The sequence below is a fragment of the Schistocerca piceifrons genome, chromosome 8, assembly GCF_021461385.2.
Source record: "Schistocerca piceifrons isolate TAMUIC-IGC-003096 chromosome 8, iqSchPice1.1, whole genome shotgun sequence".
Classification (NCBI taxonomy): Eukaryota; Metazoa; Arthropoda; class Insecta; order Orthoptera; family Acrididae; genus Schistocerca; species Schistocerca piceifrons.
Window position 1 is genome coordinate 367735504 of NC_060145.1, and position 20324 is coordinate 367755827.

Below are 20324 nucleotides of genomic sequence, written 5' to 3' on the forward strand. Positions count from 1 at the left end.
GAAATCGTTTGCTGTGTCCCTTCCGGTACCCTAGAAGTTAGCATGCAGCTGATCCTGTACCTATGTCGTGCAAAGTAGATCCAGTCAGAAATACGTGTTTCATTAGTAGTGTAGACCCGTCTTAATGTTGCAGACAATGACAGAGACTGGCACTGGAGACACAATTGGCAGTGTTTACAACACAGCAGTCGATTGCGACCAGCCTCACCTTTCAGTTTTGGTTAATTCTCGGATACTTTTTGTAAAAGTTTCGATTCCATCATCAGCAAACGTAATACCACTGGACTGGTGTTTCCAAAAGATCTAGAATTAAAATAGTACATCGTTCCATTAGAAAAAAAGATACGTCCTTCGGTATCTTGGTTGATACAGTTGTTAACAGGATTACCCGTGAACCCGTTCCTCAGTATCATATGCCGGAAAAACAGATTAAATCTTACATTAAGCAGAAAAACAACTATCCAGTGTTAATAACGCTATTTGTTAGTGATAAACAGCGCCGTCACCGGCTTCGAACAGACAGGTCGTCCTACGACGGCTGTTCACATTTGAAATTACATTTTGATATACATGTAATGTTGGGTGCTTGTGAGGAAAATCGCTTAGAGTGGTGGAATTTTGAACACAATCCGGTAATACCAAATGCGAACAGTCACCTTGCAATGGACCTGTCTGCCCGAAACCAGTAAACGGTGCTACTTGTCCCTAACAAATAGCATAAATAACATTTGCTGGCGGCTGTTCTCATTTTACTGTAAGAATTAACCTGCGATTTTTTGTCACGTATCCACGGTCTCACCATGTCAATCTTAGACAAAGCACAACTTACCGAAAGGCAAGGTTCGATACCTTGAGTCGGTGACTAGGTAAAAGGGGTTGAAGTTTCATCCTGCTCGTGCCTGAAGCCGGTTAAGGATTCAGCAAAGAGGCAAACTATTCAGGTCTTCAGGCTTCCGTGATCGTTGCCATCGAAGGTAAAACGTTCGGGAGTCTTAGGCCTCATTATCTCCTTGTTCAATTTCTTCTTACGCAATCGGGGTTTCGATCCCCTTGCTGAAATATTTTTCACAACATTTTTGTGTTCCTGATTAATTGAACACTGTCCAAGAGCAGTGCTGCATTCACTTATAAAAGGGAGTTTTTCCGTTCTTGTGAGAAAAAAATGGGGTTAAGTTACCGTTCGTTTCTAGAACCGCCAACCACAAAAGCAGAAATATTCGGAGAATAGGTATGAAGATCATTACTTCAGTAACAACAAAGTAAAATAAATGACTGTAGCAAAATGAATACAGGACAGCAAAACAACTGAATAAAGAGCACGAAATTCAAAAGCGGTTAAAACAAATTCTGAAATTTGCAGTAGCGGAGAGGTATAAATCAGAAAAACGTAAAAGTGCTAGCCAACGAATGCAACTTTTATAGGAGGAAAGTCGGAGGAAGGTTGGAGATTCGTAAAAACAAATATTACTCCAGCGTAAGCTAGCGACCCACAGCGGCTTTGGAAGTATAGTACAAACTACCTACGGTCCCAAAGTCTTGTCTGACGTAAAGGTAATAGATCATACAGGGTGAACCAAATCGTTACCAACAAAATTTCGGAGAGTATGTATCGATATTTTCCGAGTGTTTTGGTGTAATGGACCCGTGACCTCCCGTGGCTCGTTACAGAATAATCACATTTCGATCAATTTGTTGCCCTCATTTATCTCCGTATCTGCACTGCACTGAAAATATCTGCATAACACTGCAAATGTCGACGACAAGCAACAGTAACTCTTTACTCTTCGATCTCTCGAGAGTTTATTCAACATTGGTGGGTTCTGCAGATGTTTCTGAGATTAGCCTTGACATACAGACAGAAAAATTCGGCGTTGGACTTGAACTCATCATAATTCCACCATGTTGCGCGAAATATTTATAAATTATTGTAGCTGGTGGCTCAGGAGGAATGATCAATTTTCGGGAAAGTGGCTGGGAAGATCATTCGAAGCAAACAAGTCTTGAAAACATAGGCTGTAAAATGCAAACGTTAAGAGCTATGAGCACTTCCTTGTCTCCGGTAGTGCTAAGCATATCTCTACTACTGCAAGTTCTTTGCTTTCCATGTTTTGGGAGGAGGTAGTACGGACTAAACAGGAAAAAAGCTGTCTAGTAAACATGGACTTTAAAATGCACACTTTAAGGGCTATAAGCACTTGTTCAGTGGAAGAGATGTGTGAAGGTGAACGAGAGCTCATAGCGATAGTTTAGAGGCGATGTTTACTGGGCATTTTTTTCTTGTTTTGGTCCATACTATCAGCTCTCAAAATACGGAGGGCAAAGAGTGCGCAGTAGAATAGATTTGTTTCACAGTAACAAAGATAAAGAAGTGCTCATAGCTCTTAAGGTCTGTGTTTTAGGGTCCATATTTATTAGACTTCTTTGCTTTAAATAATCGGTTCTGTCATATCCCTGAATATTGACCATTCCTGTTGGCACACCCAGTACACAAAAATATTACTCATGAGTAGTGAAAATCATATCTAAATGTTTACGGTAGTTTCTTAGATTAGCTTTCACACGCAGACAGAAAAACGCGGCGCGGGCCTTCATTAATCATAGTCTAACCATTTTGCAGGAAGTATTGATTAAATCTGTACAGAAATATCTCTTATGAATCATTCTGTCTATAAGTGAAAACTGTATCAAAATTTCTATAGTACCTCCTAAGATTAGGCTTCATACACAAACAGAAAAACGTGCAGGGGAGTTTAGTTTTGTATGGTATATGTTCTCCCAGACATGTCTGAAGAAATATAAATGTTTGATCCAGCAGCCATTATGAATTTAGATACAAAGGAATTACAGACATTGGCTGCGAGCTGGCACTGATTAAAATCAATGGGGACTGTTGAAAATTTGTGCTGGACCGTGATTTGAACCCTGGTCTTTTACTAGGCAGATGCTATGACCACTGAGCATCCGGACACAGTGGTCATTCCAACTGTACGGAGTACAAATTTTCAATTACTAGCGTAGTGCTCCGCGGACATTATCCTCGTTGCTTGTGGCATTTCGCCGATTCCCCTAAGAGTTCTATCCCGGCGTCCGGATGACTCAGTGACCACAGAATCTGCAGTGAACAGGAGACCCGTATTCGAATCCCGGTCTGGAGCAAATTTTCAGCTTCCCTACATTTCAGTCAGTGCCCGCTCGCAGCCAGTGTCTGTAACTCTTTTGTGTCTTTCGTGAAGGAAGTAAATACGCGGCGACGGTGCTCGAGGAACACACAAAACTATTACGGCACCAAAAGAAGGTATTAATAAACGATTCCTTGAAGGGCCCGGGTTCGGTTGCAGGCCGTGTAGCAGATTTTCTCCGCTCGGGATTACGTGTTGTATTGTCCTTATGTTCGTATCGTTATTAATGACACGGAAGTCGCCTCCAAACAACTGTCGTATCGTCTTATCAGTACTAAGGTGGCTGCATGGGCACGAATAGAAAGCCAAAAACTGAAATAAAAAATGAATAAATAAATATTCCTCCGATCTCGATCTATCTGTTTTGCTGCCTAAGCAATTAAGATGGCCCACCAATAATGCGCTCATTCTTGAGGCCCGGGTTCGGTTGCAGGTCGTGTAGCAGATTTTCTCCGCCCGGGGATTAGGTATTGTATTGTCATTAATGACACGGAAGTCGCCTCCAAAAAACTGTCGTATCGTCTTATCAGTACTACTAAGGTGGCTGCATGGGCACGAACAGAAAGCCAAAAACTAAAATAAAAAAATGGCTCTAAAATGGTTCAAATGGCTCTGAGCACTATGGGACTTAACATCTGAGGTCATCAGTCCCCTAGAACTTAGAACTACTGTTTAAGTAGGACATCACACACATCCATGCCCGAGGCAGGATTCGAACCTGCGACCGTAGCAGTTGCGCGGTTCCGGACTGAAGCGCCTAGAACCGCTCGGCCACCGCTCCCGGCAATAAAAAATGAATAAATAAACATTCCCCCTATCTCGATCTGCCTGTTCTGCTGCCTAAGCAATGAAGATGGACCACCAATAGTGACGGCAAAAATTTGGATCAGTAACTCCACTTCTCGAAAACAAGTGAGGCAAAACTTTCTGGTACAACTGCTCTTTGACATTCAGTTACCCGGAAACACCAAAAGATGCTTGAGAAGATCCCAGCGGAGGGATGGAAACATCGATAGTGTGAGAAGATAGTGAAGAATATGACGCGAGCTAACAGCCTAGAGGACCAGAGGAGCAAATCCCTATGAGAGAGTGGCTGAGTTACGATATCCTGCGACTGTTTGCCGTGGCTGGGTGAGAGGGGGCTGCGAACTCACGGAGCTGTGCTGGGGCGGCTGCAGCTGCGCCGAGCGCCAGTAGGAAAGCGGCGGCGACGGCGGCGGCGGAGGCGGCTCGAGGCGTGCGTGAGGCCATGGCGCGGGCTGCAGATCTGTGCGCCCCGGGCGCGTCGCGCGCGCTTTTATAAGTTGCTCGCGCGCTGCGAGGTCTCAAGGTGACTCCGCCGCAGCATCTTACGGTGCTGCGGCCAATCGAGGCGCGCCGCGTCGCGCCACCGCCTCCCGTGGCTTCCACCGAGCCCCGGACCTCATCCTCCACCGTGCTCCTCGGCACTTGGTGTCTGCAGGTCAATGTCACTAACGTCCGGCGGTTGCGGCAAACGTAACCTGCTGCGTTAGCTCAGCTCCAAAAGCTGTGGTGTTGCTGCAGGAAAACGAGCTTCGCTAAAACAGTCGCAGTTGCGCCCTTTCCTCTCGCTGGACTCGCATTCGGGAGGACGACGGTTCAATCCCGTCTCCGGCCATCCTGATTTAGGTTTTCCGTGATTTCCCTAAATCGTTTCAGGCGAATGCCGAGATGGTTCCTTTGAAAGGGCACGGCCGATTTCCTTCCCAATCCTTCCCTAACCCGAGCTTGCGCTCCGCCTCTAATGACCTCGTTGTCGACGGGACGTTAAACACTAACCACCACCACCACCTTTCCTCTCGTCCTTGGTTTATCACGTGATCGTTATACAGAGGGGTCCAAAAAAATGTATCCACTGTTTAAAAGTCCATAACTGGCAAACTAATTGTGGTGTGCGTACTGTAAGACCTTCGGTACACACGCCATCAGATTATTTGACTTGTCGCTCTAACGAAGTAGGCAAGTGTCAGCAATATGTCACGTGGTCTTATCGTGGCGTGTTTATCTTCTGCCGTTAGGTCAGATGATAGAAATGCCACTTGCACACTTAGAGTAGCAGATTGACGGTGACCAACTTTAAACAGAACTTGATTAATTTTCACACACATTTATTAAAATAACAATAATCATAAATCTTACTTAACTTGATTCTGGATGCTATTTACAATTGACAATCTGAAGTTCCTTTGGTCTTGGTATGTTAATCTTATTCTCACATATCTCTGATACTTGACAAAGTGTCTATACATTTCTCTTCATGTCTATGTACAGGAATATGATAATCTTATTAGGGCAGACTGAAACTTGACTATAGACTAATGCAGACTGGTGCAGACTGACTTATCGGAGGTCTGTACACTCGTTATAATACCTCGCGCGTACAGGTATCACTGCGCGAGTGTGTTCTTCGAGGAGAAAAGGTTCTACGTTAGCAGCAATCTCATTGGCTCCGTTACATATTAATACGCGGATCGGCGGAAGCAGAATTTGGTCCGTGTCTAAGACGGCGCCATCTCGTAGTGCGGAGACGGACGAGCGCTGCGCCTGCGCTGTTGTGCTTAGCGGGGCGCGCTCTAGTGGGAAAGTTGTGTACGCGCTGACTACGCGGAACTATGAACACAACACTAATTGACGGAGCTGTCTCACTTTTGGTAAAAGTGTAGCTTAAAGTCCAACTTACAGGTATCACTGTAGGTGTTCGAAATGGCCACCAGTAACATATACACACAAACGATGGCGCCGAACTGCAGCACGAACTACTGACTGCAACGTGTTCAGTTGGATATTTGCACATGAACGTATGATGGATTCTCGAAGTTCATCCAATCTGCGTGGCTTTTGTCGATAAACGACGTCCTTTAGTGTTCCACACAGGTAAAAGTCCAGAGGAGATAGGTCTGGGGAACGTGGTGGATACTCCACAGCACCTCTACGGCCTATCCATCTTCCACCGGCACAGTTACCGGTGAGGTGTACCTTCAGAAGGTTCAGACATCCATTTTACCTGCCATCCGAGACTTGTATGGAGACGGAAGAGTTTACTTTCAACAAGATGGTGTCCCAGCCCACTACCAAAACCGTGTTAGGGCGTATCTCGACGAAAATCTACCAGGAAGATGGATAGGCCGTAGAGGTGCTGTGGAGTATTCACCACGTTCCCCAGATCTAACTCCTCTGCACTTTTACCTGTGGGGAGCACTAAAGGACGTCGTTTATCAACAAAAGCCACGCACATTGGATGAACTTCGAGAATCCATCGTACATTCATGTGCAAATATCCAACTGAACACGTTGCAGTCAGTAGTTGTGCTGCAGTTCGGCGCCATCGTTTGTGTGTGGATGTTAATGGTGCCCATTTCGAACACCAGCAGTGATACCTTTAAGTCGGACTTAAAGCTACACTTTCACCAAAAATGAGACAACTCCGTCAATTAGTTTGCCAGTTATGGACTTTTAAACAGTGGGTACATTTTTTTGGACCCCTCTGTATACAATGACGGAAAAAAGTCGCAACATCAAAAAATAATCTCGATAAGTAATGAGATTTCGCGAATTCATCTTTGTAGGTAACATATCATCGCAAGATCACAGATTAATGTAAGCGCGAGTAAGCCATTGCTGAAACGTTGGTACAGTAATGAGTGGTATAACCGCCAGAATGTTAAATATAAGCATGCAGATTGTAACACCCCAATTACAGAAGCCCTAATAAACAACACCTTGTTGTAAAAGAAGTAGGGAAATTAGTCATCCTGACAGTGACGGCAGCTACTGACGACAAAATTTACACTTGTGATAATTTGATCAACAGGAATTTCACGTGAATAATAATACAAGGTGTCCACAATGAAACTCCAACATTTGAACTCATAAAATCTGAGAGGAAACACAATTTAATGACGGACAAATACAGGGAAATCATACAGCAGCTCATTGAGTTTTCATACAGAGGTGTACGGTTCAATACACTTGAACATGGGCGCCACGGGTAGCGCGAAGAATATCAAGTCTACAGGGTGTTACAAAAAGGTACGGCCACACTTTCAGGAAACATTCCTCACACACAAATAAAGAAAAGATGTTATGTGGACATGTGTTCGGAAACGCTTAATTTCCATGTTAGAGCTCATTTTAGTTCCGTCAGTATGTTCTTCCACCTACGCTCAATAGAGCACGTTATCATGATTTCATACGGGATACTCTACCTGTGCTGCTAGAACATGTGCCTTTACAAGTACGACACAACATGTGGTTCATGCACGATGGAGCTCCCGCACATTTCAGTCGAAGTGTTCGTACGCTTCTCAACAACAGATTCGGTGACCCATGGATTGGTAGAGGCGGACCAATTCCATGGCCTCCACGCTCTCTTGACCTCAACCCTCTTGACTTTCATTTATGGGGGCATTTCAAAGCTCTTGTCTACGCAACCCCGGTACCAAATGTAGAGACTCTTCTTGCTCGTATTGTGGACGGCTGTGATACAATACGCCATTCTCCAGGGCTGCATCAGCGCATCAGGGATTCCATGCGACGGAGGACATTTTGAACATTTCCTGTAACAAAGTGTTTCAAGTCATGCTGGTACGTTCCGTTGCTGTGTGATTTGAAGAGAAGTAATAAAATGAGCTGTAACATGGAAAGTAAGCGTTTCCGGACGCATGTCCACATAACATATTTTCTTTCTTTGTGTTTCCTGAAAGTTTGGCCGTACCTTTTTGTAACACCCTGTATAATCGATTTCGTGCCATGTGTTGCGGAGCATCTGTTCTGTGACAGAGTTGATGACAATTCTTATGCGCTGTTTCAAGTCTTGCAGGTCCTTTACTGGTGTAGCGTATACCCGGTCTTTCACATAACATCACAAGAAAAAATCGAGAGAGGTTATGTTGGGCGAACGTGGCGGCCAAGGAATTGGACCTCCACGGCCAATTCATCGTTGCAGGAATGTGTCATTTATAAATTGTCGGACATCAAGGCTCCAATGAAACATCACATTTGGCTGCAGATCTGTTATCTGTGGCACGGCAAATTGTTCCAACATGTCCAGGTAGATGGCTCCATCCACAGTCGGCTCCTTAAAGAAAAACATCCCAACAATGCGATTTATCATCAAATCACACCACACATTAACTTTCGGACTGTCGCGCTTGTGTTCCCTAGGTGCATGTGGATTTTCGGACCCCCAGATTCGCACATTGTGACTATTGACGGCCCCTGACACGTGAAAGGTTGCCTCGTCAGTAAACATCCCGCGTGATAAAAATGTCTCGTCCGCGGCAATGCGATCTAACATGACACATGCAAATTCTTCTCGCTTTGGTCGATCATCAGGCTTGATTTCTTGCACCACCTGCACTTTCTATGCGTACAAATGTAATCGCTGATGAAGCACTTTGTGCACTGTTGAACGTTTCATACGAAGTTCTCGTGCTGCCTGTCGCACTGACTTCTGTGGACTTTGTTCGAATGACCGCCGCACTTGTTCCACATGACGTTCGCTGTCCCAGGCTTAACACCACGATGCCCTTTCGCAACACTCCCAGCAGCCGAAAACTGATCACACGACTTCTTTATAGTCTTGAACGACGGGGGCGCTTTGTTGTAAACTTGACGAAAGTTTCTTTGCACTTGGGTCGCCGATTTTGTCTCTGCATACCACCAGACCACTTCTGCACGCTCCTTCATATCCTCCATTTTGCTAAAACAATTGATTGCAGCTCCACTACGGCCACTTGGCGTATCAAATTCGCACACCACAAACTTGTTGAGTTGCTCTGTCTGCCTCTTCAGGATTCACAGGTCCACCATCTGAAATGAGAAAGATATAGGATATTAAAACGTTGGAGTCTTATTGCAGACACCCTGTATTTATGATGAAATAGAGACTGAATTAAAGAATTTGATAAAATACGCAGCAAATAACATCAAACAAAGAATTGCAAAATAATTAATAACGAAGGTTAAAGCCCAGATGGTAAATTGGCCAAAGGTAACATTTACCGTAGAAGAGAGTTGTAGCAGCATCGAAAAGGAAGTTCTATGTGACTACAATGTAGCTCGGAAATGGAAATGTTAGCTTCATTTGCTACTTAGTCGCTGTCTATTACTATTGCGATTGTAGCATGCACGTAAGCGCTACTAGATTGTTTTTAAGCTAATCGGAAGTTTGAAAGTTTTGCGATATAGACTGAAGCAAATTCACCTTTACCGTTAACAAGATATATTAGCCTCGAGTAGGTAACACACAAGGACAATTAATTACAAGGAACAATAAAATTGGATTAAAACTTAATTCTTCGTGTCGCCTACATAACTGAACAGACATTATCAGTTGTATTAGTCAAAATTAATTGACTATTAGAATATTATAAAGTGAAAAGTGAATTGATGATTATTTAACAGTAAACAGTCATCGGTTTGTCCCAAGATTGCGACGCATTACGAACATTGATTAAGTATATGTTATCTCTGGAATTATGTCGTGTAGTTATTGAACACGCGACGTAGCGACGTCTTGATGACGGGACAACAATTTATCAACTTAACATCCTCGCAATTCCATAATGTGGCCACGACTTGGGTGATGGAGTGAAGATTCGAGACTTTATATTATTAATATTCAGCATCCATTATCTAACCGGGCATAATAAAAAGAAGAACTACAGTTAGCCAGTTCGCGCAAGCCGAAATGTCTGTCGCGGACTCATATCAAAAGAAAACTGGTGGTCACAATTTCAGGTCAAGACAGTCATCGCGTCATCGAGGGGTGCCGCGTTTATCAGTTATAAAGGCTCCTTTGAAAAAAGATAAATTTGTTTATTACTACTACTAGGCTAATTACTGTTTAGCTCTGCAGGACCTTTATACTGAAATGTTTCCCACACCACCTTGTATTGTCTTTCTATGTGTGTGAGTAACTGTATGTTCACTGTACACAGGGCGATGTGTGAAATTGATAGCGATTAAACGCTTCCGCTGTTGTAGAAATCTGCTCCAGCTGCTGCAGATACCGTGTTGAGCTGAAAGTGGTAACCAAACTACGGAGAAATATTCTTCGGGGCTCTATTGCATAGCAATCAGATTGCTTTCAGTTCTGAGAAATGTCCAGGTACAATTGTGGATTTGAATGATCCATGAAGTGACTTCTTTTCCGAAGGATGCATCGAATTATTTCACTAAAACTGAACGCTCCCGTCGGAACTGTTCTCAAGCTGGTATTTATTATTAAATCACGATAGAAGTATACGCTGGTTGTAGAATAACACGTACCTTCTTGAAATGAACAATATTTTATTGTACTATTAACTGATTTCCTTCCATATACACATATATTTTACAATGTGAATCAAAATCTCGCAATGCCTGTTGCACTTGGTCAGTTAACGCTGTTTGTGGATTACGCTGGAATTGACGCTGGAATTGTCCGGTGATGTCCTATATGTGCTCTAATAGAGACATACCTGTGAGCGAGCAGGCCAAGGCAACATTTCAACACTCCGTAACGCATGTTGGGCTACAACAGCGGTGTGTGGGGTAGCATTATACTGTTTGAAAACACCCCACGGAATGCTGTTCATGTATGGCAGTACAATAGGTAGAATCACCAGACTCACTACAAATTTGCAGTCAGGCAGCGCGGGATAACCACGAGGGTGCTCCTGCTCTCATACGAATTCGCACCCCGGACCATAACTTCAGCTGTAGGTGAAGTGTGTCTATCACGCTGACAGAATGGTTGCAGGCCCTCAATTTTCGTCCTTCTATCCAACACACAGCCGTCACTGACACTGAGACAGAACCAGCTGTCATGAAAAAACACTAAATTCTCCACCTTCCCTCCAATGAGGGGTCATTTGACACCACTGAAGTCGCAGGTGGCGATAGATTTGGGTCAGTAGAATGCACACCACAGGACGACTGACTCGGAGCTGTCCTTGAAGTAACCGATTTGTAACAGCTCGTCGAGTCACTGCGGTGCCAACCGTCGCTCAGATTGGTGCTACAGATGTAGTACTACTCACCACATCCATAAACCGAGCAGGCTGACCCATGGTTTTCTTTTGGGTGATGAGCCACCCCCACTTTGTGGTTGTGGAGCCTTCCAGTCAGTAGCCCACATTTTGGTTGAATGCCTCCTTCTTTTGGCTCTGCGTGCTAAGTACAGACTCCATCGCACTTTACCTTTGATGTTGGCTGACGATTCCCGGGTGGTCGGCCTGGTTCTCGGTTTCCTCCAGGAAAGCGGTTTTTATTCTCAGTTTTAAGGTTTTTAATCTCTCTCTGGTGTTGGGGCAGGGCGGCGAGTGTTGGGGTATCTCACACTGTAAGCCATGTTTGGTGATTCCGGACTCCCCTCCCTGACAGAGATCCTCTTTTCTTCCCCCTTTGTTTTTATCATTTTTTATGGTTGGTTAGTCTCCTTTTCCCATACGCACTTCTACATTCTAGCGGTTGCACCTTTTAAGTCGCAGGTGGTCTTGTCACTGCTGCTTCAGAGCTGGGACATTTCCTGCCTCTAGCGTAGCGTTGGGTTCGCTCTCTTGTTGACTTACCTCATTTTGTTTTTACCATTGACAACATGACTGCCCTTTTACATTTTTTGGCCTTTTCCCTTTTATCGTTCTGACTTTTCTGAGATGTCACTCTATCGGAATGGACCACATTTGAAACAAGGGACTGATGACCTTGCTGTTTGGTCCCTTCAACCCCAGCCAACCATAAACCGAGCACAATGGTCTTCCCTCCCAGTAGTGCCACGTAGCTGTCCTGAGTGGGGTCTTCTGGTGATCGTACATTCCCGTGAACACGCCTACCAACAATCACGACAGTGACTGCATTCCTGACAACTCTTTCTGCAGTATCGCACAAGGAACATCCAGTTTCTCGTAGCCCTATTACACGACCTCGATCAAACTCAGTGAAGCATTGATAATGGCGTCTTTGTCGCATTAGAGCCATTCTTGACTACCAGCAACTAACGATGTCTAATCTCAAATGTAACGAACACTCACGACCGTTACAGCGCGTCTTTAAGGCAACCCTGCTTTGCAGCTTCATTGTGGAGCTACTAGCGCCACTCTTACACGACTGGCGTGAAATTTTGATAGAAATCATCTTTCAGATGTAGAAACACTTTCGTTCACGTCGCACAGCTTCTTCTTGGTGTTGTGATTTTTTCCAGGAGTGTAAATCGTTTGCGCTTCTATATAATTTAAACAAAAACTGTTTAGAGATCTACGTGCTGTTTTATTTTTCTCCTCTCAGTCAGTTTTAACAGAAAACGGGGAAGTTCTATTCATCGCTTATTGTCTTATGATTGAAATACTAATATCGAACCTAAATGGTCTGAATGCCACCCGATTGCAGATTGAAACTATGCCAAATGCTGTCACTGACACTGTTATCCCCACAGATCCAAAAAGGAAAGAAAGATTAGTGTTTAACGTCCTGTCGACATCGATTTCTTTAAAGACAGAGCACAAACTCGAAATGTTTCAAGAATGGGAGAGGAAATTGACAGTGTCCTTTCAAAGAAACCATCACAGCATTCGCTTGGAGTGATTTAGGAAAATCACTGTAAACGTAAGTCACGAAGGCCGGAAGTGCATTTGAGTCGTCGTCCTCCAGAATGCAAGGCCAGTGCGCTAACAACTGCTCTACCTCGGTCGGCTCACAGTTCCAACAACAGGAGAGGTCTCTCCCATATACTTTATACTAATGATATCAACCGATTTTCCCATCCATTCCTAATCGCAATGTTGTGGACTGGCAAGACAGCCAATCCACAATGACGGGTAGCCGAATGGCACGCGTTTAAGCTCACGCAGGATGGCGTGAGGTCTGGAACAGGTAAGGGAATTTATAGTAGCAAAGAACGTAAGTAACTACTGGAATACTTAACTTTAATTCATAATTGGTGAACATCGGTCTGACGGTACATGTATCACAAGATAAATAGCAAATGATAATGGCGCCTTGCTAGGTCGTAACAAATGACGTAGCTGAAGGCTATGCTAACTATCGTCTCGGCAAATGAGAGCGTAATTTGTCAGTGAACCATCGCTAGCAAAGTCGGCTGTACAACTGGGGCGAGTGCTAGGAAGTCTCTCTAGACCTGCCGTGTGGCGGCGCTCGGTCTGCAATCACTGACAGTGGCGACACGCGGGTCCGACGTATAATAACTGACCGCGGCCGATTTAAAGGCTACCACCTAGCAAGTGTGGTGTCTGGCGGTGACACCACACGCAATTTTTTTGACAATGATATTACACAAAGCGTTCTTTTTTTTTTTTGCAAACATACACCTTTTTTAATGGGAACAATGCCTATTGACATTAACACACTATAAGTAGTGTAGCTTAGAATGTCAGTGGTGTTTGTTGTAGGATTCTCTTGCCAGTCGATTGCGAGATGTATTTTGAAAAGTTTTTGAAAAGTTCCCACACCGACACTTGCATAATACCTTTGGTAGCACACGCTAAAGAACAGCACACTTAGATACACTAGTTATGCGAATTCTGACCAGTAACGGCACAACTGACCATCACAGGTTGTGTTCAAAACGACCACCGGCAGCTACAATACACGTTTACAGTTTGGTATGGAACGACAGCTGCACGCGTGCTAACATTTCAGCGGTGATGTGCGAGCAGGCAGCACTACGGGCTGGACAGTTATCAAGTTGCTGTCACAGTTTCCAACTAGCTTCCAGGAGAACGTCTCCTAGAATCAATGAAAGATGGTCGGTTAGAAGGCTGAGATATTTGTGCTCGTTCAGTCGTCCATCTACACTGGAGAGCCAAAGAAACTGGTACAGGCATGCGTATTCAAATACAGAAATATTTAAACAGGCAGAATACGGCGCTGCGGTCGGCATCGCCTATATAAAACAACAAGTGTCTGGCGTAGTTGTTACATCGGTTACTGCTGCTACAATGGCAGGTTATCAAAATTTAAGTGCGTTTAAACGTGGTGTCCTAGTCGGAGCACGAGCGACGGGATACAGCATCTCCGAGGAAGCAATGGCGTGGGGATTTTCCCGTATGTCCCGTTCACGGTGTACCGTGAATATCAAGAATCCGGCAAAACTTCAAATCTCCCACATCGCTGCGGCCGAAAAAGATACTGCAAGAACTGGACCAACGACGACTCAAGAGATTCGTTCAGCGGGACAGAAGTGCAACCCTTCTGCTGCAGATTTGATTTCTGGGTCATCAACGGGTATCAGCGTGCGAGCCATTCAACGAAACATCATGGAGACCGGCTTTCGGAGACGAAGGAACACTCGCGTACCCTTGATGACTGCAGGACACAAAGCTTTACGCCTCGCCTGGGCCCCTCAACACCGACACTGGACTGTTGATGACTAGAAACATGTTGCCTGGTCGAACGAGTCTCGTTTCAAATTGTATCAAGCGGATGGACCGGTACGGGTACGGGGAGAACCTCATGAAGCCATGGACCCTGCACGTCAGCAGGAGAATGTTCAAGCTGGTGGAGGCTCTGTAATGGTGAGGGACGTTTGATATGGGACGCCTGATATGTCTAGACATGACTACTTCAATTAGTCGAGTCCACACCACGTCATGTCAGATAAGCGTGCTCGTGGTGTCCCTACACGATATAGGCAAATGTACTATTTTCTTTGGCTTTTTCAGTGTATAATAGCCGCTCTATGAGATGATGACTCACTAACCCACACCACACGTTTACACTCCATTGGGGGATTGGGGATTGTAAAAAGACCAACAGTGCATGTTTCGGCGGTTTATTTGCCCATGACTGGTAAGAGTGGCTTCAACATTAAACAAGATACATGATACATCTGGAGTATCCTAATGCCCATATACCGAAGTTAACATGGTTCTCATAATCATTTCCATGCAACTCTTGACGGAGAGAGTTGTGATAGGGATGGAACCTTTGTCGATGGTGAAAGTGTAGGACATTCGCCAGAGTCATGCCACTTCCCCGTGCGTTTGCGAGGAAGCTAGCGTGGGGATCAACTACAACAGCAGCAAGAACATTAACTTCCCCCTCTTCTGTCGTCACTTGTTTCCTTCTGTTTCGTTGTCTATGTGTTACCTACCACTTTCACGTAACTGGTTGTAGATGATGATGAATAATTGCGAGATGGGTGATGTCTGTTGGGATACCTTGTTGCGTATACCGTACAAGAATGAACTGCTTTCTTCCTACACTCTCCATACACCACGAGCAGGTCGACTTTTTCTGCGTCGTAAATCCCATCGTCTACTCACGACCTTCTGCTTGGGCTGTCACACTCTCTCTGGCTAGCGACTCTCAATGCACTTAAGGAACACACAAGCACGCAGTAAGGAAACACAGAGACAGCGCACCTAGCAACCACGCAGGTTGAATGGAACAAACAACTTTACAAAATACCGTATCTCCTAAACAACTCGCACTAGAATCCTACAACAAACACCATTTATTCGAATTTACTCTGTGTTTAGTTTGTTAACGTCAGTAGGCCTTATTCCATTAAAAAAAGTGAATGTTTGCACAGTAAGTACACTTTCTAAATATTAATGCATTCCGTTTACTGGCTAACAATACGAACCCCCGACTATCAATCCATTCTGTGAAAACTACAGATAATATAATAAGGTGAAATGTCCGTCCCACCGATGTCAAGTACCCTACAGGAACAGAAAACTGTTCCTGGATCGCGCTAAACATAAATTCTAACCAGAAATCGAATCGCTAACCATGCTGTGCTGTACTTTCAAATTTGCAATACTAAAGTAAATTTCGAACGTGAATATAAGCGTTAGAATACAAAGCTTTCCATTTAAATCGTAAACAGTATGTATAAATAAATGCGTCGGTTGTTAACTGCAAAACAGAAACCTCTTGATATTTGTCAATTACAGTGCCATCTACCACGAGTAGAAAACAATGGTTTGAGTAAACCGTTTGTACTTTCGGCGTACAATCAGAAAGGCTGATTCCCTTCTGAAAATATGAAGATGAACACCCCGACGCAGCAGGCGTGGTTAAGAAGTCGTCAGTTGTAGCACAATATCCCCGCTACTAACAGTAACTTTTTATCTAGAACATTCTTTCTTTTGTACGAAACGTCGTTTTCGAGATACTTAGTTCTGACACTGTATATGCAGGGTGTTTAAAAATTCATGTTATACCCTTCTACAAGTTGTAGAGGGAACTGGGTAGATCAAGTCTTACACAGGAACTCATGTCTGGAAATGCCATCCAACGACGCTACAGAGCGACAAGGTTAAAATATAGGAGGTGTGTTTCACAGTAGTGAAGATGAACAAGTGCTCACAGCTCTGGAGGTATGCATTTTAGAGCCCACGTTTACTGGACATTTTTTTCCTTCTTTTGATCCATACTACCACAGTCTCAGCAATAACACCACAAGTACATGTTTCCACTGCCAAAGGTATCAGATCAGATTTCCCTTACAACTTCTTACTCGTTCGCTTCCAGTACATGTATCCTTACCTGTAATTCATTCATTTATTCTTCTCCATCATTCTAGAAACCTGGTAACATCATCACAAATCACCCTTTATGTACATATATTTACAGGCGCCGGCACCTATAACATTGACGCTCTGTAGCACTGGATGACGTTTGCAGACATGGGTTCCTATGTAAAACTTGGTCTACTAAGTGCACCCCAAAAGTATGTAACACGAATTATGAAGCTCAACCCACCCAAAACCCAAGCAATACTGCTTGGTCATTCTATGTTCATTGGTGCGAAATATCTTTACCCATAAATGGGAAAAACATTAGATTCTCATCTTCAGCAATCAATCTAGAAGTATTAATAGAGAAGACAGAACTCTGAACTGCTCAGAGCAAGTAACTACAATGTACATGAAGGCATCAGCAGCTCTCCATGCTTTACAAAGATATAAAAGCTCTTTCCCCTTGACCTGAAAAAGAAACTTGTACAACCACTTACACTTCCAATAACTGATTATAGCGCTGTAATCACACAAGGCCTTTCTCAGAAGCGCCCATAGTGCCTAGAACTGGTTATGAATGCCTGTGTTCGTTGTACCTGCGATATTTGACTCTTTGATCATATTTTACCATCATATGCACAGTTATCCTGGCTAGTTGCAGACAGGGACAGATATTTACGTACTGTCTGTCTTCTGTAATGCTTTATGTACACACACTGTCCACCATATCTGTGCTCAACCTTAACGATCTTGTCTGAACAACATGGCAGAAATATCTGTTACCATCACAGCAAAATCCTTTCCGTCTCATTCCTTTGCTCATTCACTTTCTTGAAGTCGTTCTTAGTAGCCAGAACCTGACTCTTGAATAACCCCCCACGTTATTTTAGAGAACCAAATAACATCTCCAGCTTCAGAAGACAATTAGTGATAGATCTCGTGGAGCAGAAATAATGACCATCATTGGTAATGGGGAAAGGCTGATACTGGGCCATTTGTTTGTGCAGGTTGCATACATTTAGGGGTAAATTAGCCCCCTTCCCCTCCCCTTAAGCTATTATTATACTAATTCCTTTATGACCCCCTGGGGTTCATTTATGACACTATGGCAGTTGATTTATGACCCCCCCCCCCTTGGGATAATCCATCCTTGAGAAACCCTCCTCTCTCGTCCCCTCTCCCATCCCTCTGGGAAATCACACACTTTTTTGTCACTCCCTCCCCTATTCAGTTCTGAGGTACTTTTCCCTCTCCTGGAAAATCCCCTGCTCTCCCATCCTCCATTCCCCTTTCCCTCCCACTCACCATCCCTTCCCCTACTCCCCCTCCATTCACCCATCTGGAAAATAGCAGGAGAAAGACAGTCTGTGTTGAGCTGCTGGAGAGGAGGGATCTCACTACACTTGATTACATCACTGTCACTTGACATAATAATACACTGTTCCAGACACACTTCCTGTCTCTGTCTCTCTCAATTGGTTACTTCCTGTTCGTCACCCCCTGCACCATTTGTGAACTGGTGGGAAGAGCTCAGTCTGCTTTTAGCACCCAGTCTGGGATGACCTCATGACATGAAATGGGCAGTAAATTCTGGGAATATATTGTTTATTTAATTAAGCAATTAAATCGGTGGGTAACGGTTGGCTGTGGTTTTCCGTATATGGGCGGGAAAAATAGCCCACACTCATGATGTTGTAGGAAAACGGGGAGCTGGAAAAATTGCAGTATCAAAAATGGCTTAAAATGGCCCATTTGCACTAGCTCTTCAGACTGATTGTTTGACAGTTTACAGGTGTCACATAGATCACTTAAAAAACTCATTACCATCTAATGGAGATCATTCTTTGTAACAAAACAGTGCAAAGCATATGCCATCTGCCGACTGCTGCACTGCTGGGAGAGGACTAGAGGCTGGTATCTGCGTCAGCCAAGCCAGGAGTTCCACATCCAATATCCATACGCTGGCCATACCAGATGCTTAGAAGCTGGAGAGACTGTCGCCATGAATGCCTCGCCATCAACTGATCAATTTACATGGGGTTAATTTTCGTTTAGCGTAAATACCATATTGAATCTTCTCAAATTTCCATGTAAAAATCAGAGAATTCACACAATACATAAGTCCGCCATTCGGGAGGACGACGGTTCAATCCCGCGTCCGGCCATCCTGATTTAGGTTTTCCGTGATTTCCCTAAATTGCTCCAGGCAAATGCTGGGATGGTTCCTTTCAAAGGGCACGGCCGACTTCCTTCCCCATCCTTCCCTAATCCGATGAGACCGATGACCTCGCTGTTTGGTCTCTTCCTCCAAAACAACAAGTCCACTGCCGCTCAACCACCATACTGGATAGTTTGCTATTCAGCCGCCCAGAGGGCACTACGAGCGCCGCCACCAGGATGTTCCCATGCAGATGGTGGCAACAGACGACTAGCCAGAATCTTTCTTTGAACCCATTGGTCACGTAAGGCTAATCCGTGGCTTCCAGTCAGTCAAAGCCTCATAACCACTCCTGCCACTGATCACAGCACATTGTGAAACAAACAGGTACTACTTCGAGGTATACGGTAGTTCTAACAACAATTCCACCACTGAAATAGACTCCCCAATAAAAAAAATCCACTTTAACCAATCCGAAATGGGGATGTTGCTGTCCACACACCTCAAATTTCCCATGCGAAATGTCGATTCCTCCCTTTTATACGAATTATTTTCGAAGAAAGAAGAAACCGGATCATACACGTGTCTTCACATCGCTAAATTATCGTTACTAGTTGTGAAAATCCTGTATAACAGCATAATATAGGCTATGCTACGTCTAATTATTCTCTTATCACATAGAAAAATCTGGTCTTATCAGCTTAATATCCGTTACATCCTGCATCGTAGGATTAGAATATTACACGCACTTTTGGCTCATGACAGACTGCTAAGAGCATGCTCTATCTCTGTCACAGGATGCCTCCTCACTTTCGAACTCTCTTAAGGTAGCAAATGCCTCGTCACTTATGAAGTCTCTAAAGGTAGCAACACAGAGGAGTTGTAAATTTTACGTTAATACTACTTATCATTTTATTAATTCGGTAATATTGCTGATTTCATTACGATGGTCAGCTCTCCCTGTGTGGATGGGAGGTTGACATTTCGTTAAAAGATCTCACTGCAACGGAGAAACGCCTGATTACCACTCCAACCTGCGATTTACCCTATATATGCATGGTACCCTCACACTCACTCCCACCCGCCCAACAGCACGTCTTTGATATCAAATTGACTGACTAATTAATTAAACTGATTATGAGAGTCCCTTTGCACGGTGAGTAATTTTTTTCCTGTGATCACATTACACTCGCCAGGTAACGATTATGGACGCTTCTGTGATGTCCTTAGTGGCTTCCCACAGGCTAGGTAGTCACTTTCTCTGATACCTAAATAGATGGCAACCCATCATCAAATAAACCCATCACTAATTACGTTCTGTCTGTCAGGTGCCTTGTCGTGCTGGTGGAAGTAAGTCACTTAGAATTCTGGTATATTGCTCCCGAACTATCCTGCTGAGACCCATCAGTGTTCAGGGGCAGTAGGATGGTTCACTCTTTTCTCCACCCCACAGTGACTCCACCCACGACCCGACCACCTCCACCAGGTCGCATGCGAACG

General features: G+C 44.2%; 1 protein-coding gene and 1 pseudogene across 1 annotated transcript in view; one reads left to right on the top strand and one right to left on the bottom strand.

The window, feature by feature from the left end:
* Positions 1 to 4447, bottom strand: part of LOC124711641 (protein takeout-like) — a 51069-nt gene extending 46622 nt beyond the window's left edge. Inside the window, exon 1 of the mRNA XM_047241830.1 lies at positions 4334 to 4447. Coding sequence (XP_047097786.1) covers positions 4334 to 4430 — 97 coding nt within the window. The 5' untranslated portion in view covers positions 4431 to 4447. The remainder of the gene's footprint in view (positions 1 to 4333) is intronic.
* A 15037-nt stretch (positions 4448 to 19484) lies between these two features.
* On the top strand, positions 19485 to 19638 carry LOC124712785 (annotated as a pseudogene).
* The last annotated feature ends 686 nt before the right edge of the window (positions 19639 to 20324 follow it).